At 37.6% G+C, this 5,140-nt stretch overlaps 1 protein-coding gene across 3 annotated transcripts in view; it reads right to left on the bottom strand.

Annotated features, from left to right (window-relative positions):
* Positions 1-45: 45 nt before the first annotated feature.
* ttc33 (tetratricopeptide repeat domain 33) overlaps positions 46-5,140 on the bottom strand; it is a 27,307-nt gene continuing 22,212 nt past the window's right edge. For all 3 annotated transcript variants that reach the window (XM_016574998.1, XM_016574997.1, XM_016574996.1), the window contains exon 5: positions 46-582. In XM_016574998.1, the coding sequence (XP_016430484.1) occupies positions 217-582 (366 nt within the window). In that variant the 3' untranslated portion in view covers positions 46-216. The remainder of the gene's footprint in view (positions 583-5,140) is intronic.

Below are 5,140 nucleotides of genomic sequence, written 5' to 3' on the forward strand. Positions count from 1 at the left end.
TCATTTGTGTTCCGAAGGAAGATGTAAGTCTTACGGGTTTGGAACGACATGAGGGTGAGTAATTAATGACAGAATTTTCATTTTTGGGTGAACCAACACTTTAAACACTATGCGGAAGTCAATCAGAACCCTGGATTACCAAATCAACTCGACAATACATACATAATCTAAGCAATATACACAGATGAGGAGACACAAAACCAGCCTCTATTTCACTCAGAGTCCTCGTGCCTTGACTAAACAACACTGTGAGGATGAAGTGGGTTTGCTGTCATCTTCGACAATCACCTCTTTGGTGACCCCGCGTGCGTCCACAACCACTGTTTTCTTTAAGTCCTCATATTTTTTCTGTCTATCAGCCATGGCTGTGCAAGCCTCAATCACTTCATCGCTTTCAAAATCATAATCGCTCTTCAGCTCAGGAGCTTCCACAAGGAGCCTTCGGGCTTCATCTTCCTGTTTCGCTCTTTCACGGGGAGCTTTTTGTTGCTCCCGGAGCTGTAAGGCCCAGCCTAGGTCTTCCTCCCAGAGGGGGCGCTCAGACGGATGCAGGTGCAATGCCACTTGGAAGGACCGTACAGCCTGGAGCGCACAGAGGGAAACATAAAACGTGTGGAAATTTACATAAACTAGGATTATTAAATTATTATTCTTAGTTAATGATAACAAATGGAATCTTATTGTATAAGTGTTATTTGGTCAATAATACAGTAAACATCAATATTGTGAAATATTATTACAATTTAAAATTTTGTATTTTAATATTTTTTCAAATGTAATTCCTCTGAGGCAAAGCTGAATTTTCAGCAGCCATTACTCCAGTCCTCAATCATTTTAATATGCTAATCTGCTGCTCAAGAAACATTTATTATTATTATTATCAATGTTGAAAACTGTTTACTACCCTAATAATACGTTTCAGTATTCTTCGATGAATAGAAAGTTCAAAAGGACAGCATTTATTTGAGATATAAAACTTTTTCAACATTATAAATGCCTTTACTGTCACTTTTGATTAATTGAATGCATCCTTGCTGAATAAAAGTATTAATTTATTACAATTTTAAAAAGTTTGTCATAGAGCACAAAAATAAATAAATAAGCAAGCACATCCCGAGTCTCCCCTGACAAATCCACTAACGAAATTTGTCACACATGTACAGCTTGAGATTAATCTTTAAATCTAACTCTTCTAACCTAACTGCAATCTCAAGAAGACCAATTAAGTTTAATTTAAATTATTTCATGTTTGTATTTCAATTTAAATGTTTCATATAACCAAAAGCAGTGGCACACTGAACGCTAGTTCTGCCCTCTTCTCCGTTTTGCTAAAATATAACATGCATGGACTCTTCACTTCAAGAGCACATACCTTACACTCCAAAATGAACATGGAACAGATGTTTATTGTACAATCAAACCAAATGAGCATTCATGACTCCTTGCTCTTCTCATGATAAAATAAACCTCTGCAGCCTTCTGGAACTAATGAAAATGTACTAAAACAACTTCACTTACACAAAAGTCATTTCCCATTTCTTCCCAAAAACCCACTTTAAGAAATAAGTTAAAAAGAAACACGCATGTGGTTTCAGCTCAATAAAACTAAATAAGGACTTATAATAAGCCTTAACAAATCACATCATCCATGCTTGCATACAAAAAAAACAAAAAACAAAACCAAAACAAACAGCAGCTGCAAGGCCCATTATTAAGAATGAAACACATCTTTCAATACACACACTGAACTGCTGCATGTGTCAGATCTACACTCAATTTTCAGTATCCACAGTATTAAAATGATTGTCAGAAAGGTAAATATTTATTTTATGAAGGTGGTTTTTATGTGCAAACAGCGTCACAGCTGCTTGAGTGCTGAAGAGGTCATTCAGTCTATGGAGAACTGATAAAACACATGTTCATTTAATTCTGTATGAGGACTAAAGCCTAGTTCCCTGCTGTGAATCAGTCACCCTGCTCATGTTACCCAGGGGACGAGAGGATGAAAGAGAGAAAAAGAACGACATTTGCTTTCTCTTCATCCCCTGGGAAAATAATGGGAAAATAATATCATAAATAGGATTTAGTGAGGCAGTTTACCTTCATAATTGCCCTACTGACTCGACAATCAACAAAGGAATGGTCACTCCTTCAACAGAAACACTAGATCACATATCAGCCTGAGAGAAGAAGAATATCAAAGCCAGTGTGAGCAAGAGCCAAGAATCCCCAGCCCTTGTCATGAAGAAAACCTTTAATGAGGAATAAAGCCATCTGATGGCTTCGGGAGACCTTTTCTCCTCCAGAGTCCTGATCGATTTAACAGAGATGATTTCAACAGTTGTGCTGAAGTCATGGTATAGAGATTCATTCAGTCTTGCTCCTCCATTAAGAGTGACCAACACACCAAACTGAAAAGTGCTGAATCCTATAATATTATTTTTGTGTATGTGTGTGTGTGTGTGCGTGCGTGCATGTACACATGCAAAAGTTACTTGATATTTTCATGTGGTTATAACAATAGCAGAAGGAATGAAACAGAAATTCATTCTATCAATTTTCTAAATGCATGTTATTGATCTTATTGTGAACCATTATGCATATATTTCATTTTTTTTTAAACTTCATAACTCATTTAACTTAATCAAAATGTCATAACTCCAGACAAAGAAAATTACTATCAGCGATTTCTAAGAAAAACTTGCGTACTTTAAAACTGTACTACACCTTTTGTGCAAGAATTTATGAAAATATACTAAGGGGACAAAATAAAAAAATAAAACCCCTGACACTTCTTCTCCATCCTCTTCATTTCTGACTCAAACTTTATAGAACTTTCATTTGGAATGCACTGGAGATTTCCCAGAACAGCATGATTTTCAGTAAAATGTTCTCATAATGTGGTCAAATTGATTGGATATTAATCTTTTGTCAGCTGGAATGAACTGGACATTGTAAAATGAGCTGCTTTTCTTTAAAGAATTTGTCAAATTATGCAATGTTGTGAGAAAAATGGTGGATACTATGAATCAGAATCAATTGAAAAGAGACTCATTTAAAAATGATTACAAGTGGTCAACACGTTTCCAAATGTTTCAACAATGCATAAACATTGATACTATGAACTCTACTATGACCCGATACACGTAAATGTTATTAAAAGTAATTATTTTCATTAGAGCAAATGTAGGTGCTCTTATTGATGTTACACATTTTTGTTTGAGACTGACATAGTTTGAATAAATCTTAAAAAGGATGTACTATGAATTAAAGATTTGGGCAGGAAAATAGTTATTGTCCTTGCTATGAATACCCTTTCAACAGGAAGTCAATTATCACTGCAGCAGTTCTAAGAAAATGTGTTCCATGATCCTGCAAAAAACTCTAGCCCTCTTAAAAATCACAGAACGTAAACATTAGTCCTAACATTTCATTTGAGTCCTCCTCCATCCTCAGGTTATTTTTCTCTTTGGTGAATGACTTGACAAGGCATGCTTAGCCCAAAATAGTAAAGTATTTATTCAATCTCTAGCCAAGACGTCAAACTCAGTGTGCGCGATGAGCGTTTGGATTACAACAGACACACGCAAGTACTTACTAGCTGGAGAACTTCAGGATCTGCAAGGTTTTCTTTCATTAAGCATGTCTGTCACACAATCAATCACACACAGGTCGGGGCATGTAAGGTGTGGCAGTGTTCCTCTTAAAGTACTCTTCCATGCTCCTGGGCTTGGATGTACTGAACTACACATTTCATCACAATAACACTCAATCTGAGTGATGGATAAGTGGCAAGAGGACACATCTACCTCATACTGACTGACAAGGACACTGATACCATAACACAGGGGGATGCTGGCTAGGAGACTAGAGGTTGTTCGCGTAAAAATGAAGGAGATGCCTCAAAATGCTGAATAAACTGTTTGTGTGGAAACAATTCATCACCTAATAAACTGACTTCCAAGGTCGGCTGTTCATTTGGGTTATTTAGGTGGTTGCCTAGGGCACTGAACTGACTAGATAATTCAGTTTCAGTTTAATTTATTTATATAGCACATTTAAAAACGACAGAGCCGACCAAAGTGCTGCACAGAGAAGTAGAATTAAGCCAATAACCATAAAACAAATTTACAAATAAAAAAAGTGATAGAAATCAGGTAAAGAGGCAAGTCATTCCACAACTGAGGTGCTGCCACCGAGAATGCCCGATCCCCCTTAAGTTTTAAACGTGTCTTAGGAACAGACAACAACAAAGTGTTTGATGACCTTAATGGCCTGTTGGTCTGATAATGGGGGAGAAGATCAGTGCGGCGAGGGGGGCGTGGGAAGGTGAAAGGCTGCAGCGGGAGAAAGGGCTTGGAGACGAGCGGTGATAAGGAGGTCGAGTGAATAATGATTAACACCTGTTTGTAATTCCAGTGATTGGGGGAGAGACGAGACATAAGCGCCCGCAGACCTGGGAGAAGAAGAGAGAGAGTTGGAGCAGTGTGCGTTGTGTGACCGTAGATTAGACTGTGGAGGCCGAGAAGTAGCATATTCTTTGTTTTACTTTTTGTTGTGGGGACCAATAAAGAGGTTTACCCGCCACCCCTGACTTCCTCGTCCTTCTTCCGAACTACGAACTGTATTACAATCAGATAGATAGTTTGGTGCCAAGCCTGTAAGGGACTTGTAAACAAATAGTAATACCTTAAACTGGATTCTATATTCAATGGGAAGCCAATGCAAACCAACCAAAACAGGAGTGATATTTTCCCTCTTCCTAGTTTTTGTTAAAAATCTGGCCGCAGCATTTTGGACCAACTGAAGGCGAGACAGACAAGATTGAGCGACCCCTAAATACAATGAGTTACAGTAATCAAGTCTGGATGAAATGAATGCGTGGATAACAGTTTCTAAATCTTTAAATGAAAGAAAAGATTTGATTTTGGCAATCATCCTAAGCTGAAAAAATGCTGATTTGACAACTGTTTATTTGTTTGTCAAATTTAAGTGGCGAGTCAAAAATAACTCCCAAATTTCTTGCATGAGAACCTACGGTGTTAGTTATAGGAGCCAAGGTCTTTGAGAGGGTATTTGCAAAATCCGGACGTCCAAAAACTAACACTTCAGTCTTAGAGTCATTTAATTGAAGGAAGTT

The sequence above is a fragment of the Sinocyclocheilus rhinocerous genome, unplaced genomic scaffold (assembly GCF_001515625.1).
Source record: "Sinocyclocheilus rhinocerous isolate Xijiao unplaced genomic scaffold, SAMN03320098_v1.1 scaffold984, whole genome shotgun sequence".
Taxonomy (NCBI): Eukaryota; Metazoa; Chordata; class Actinopteri; order Cypriniformes; family Cyprinidae; genus Sinocyclocheilus; species Sinocyclocheilus rhinocerous.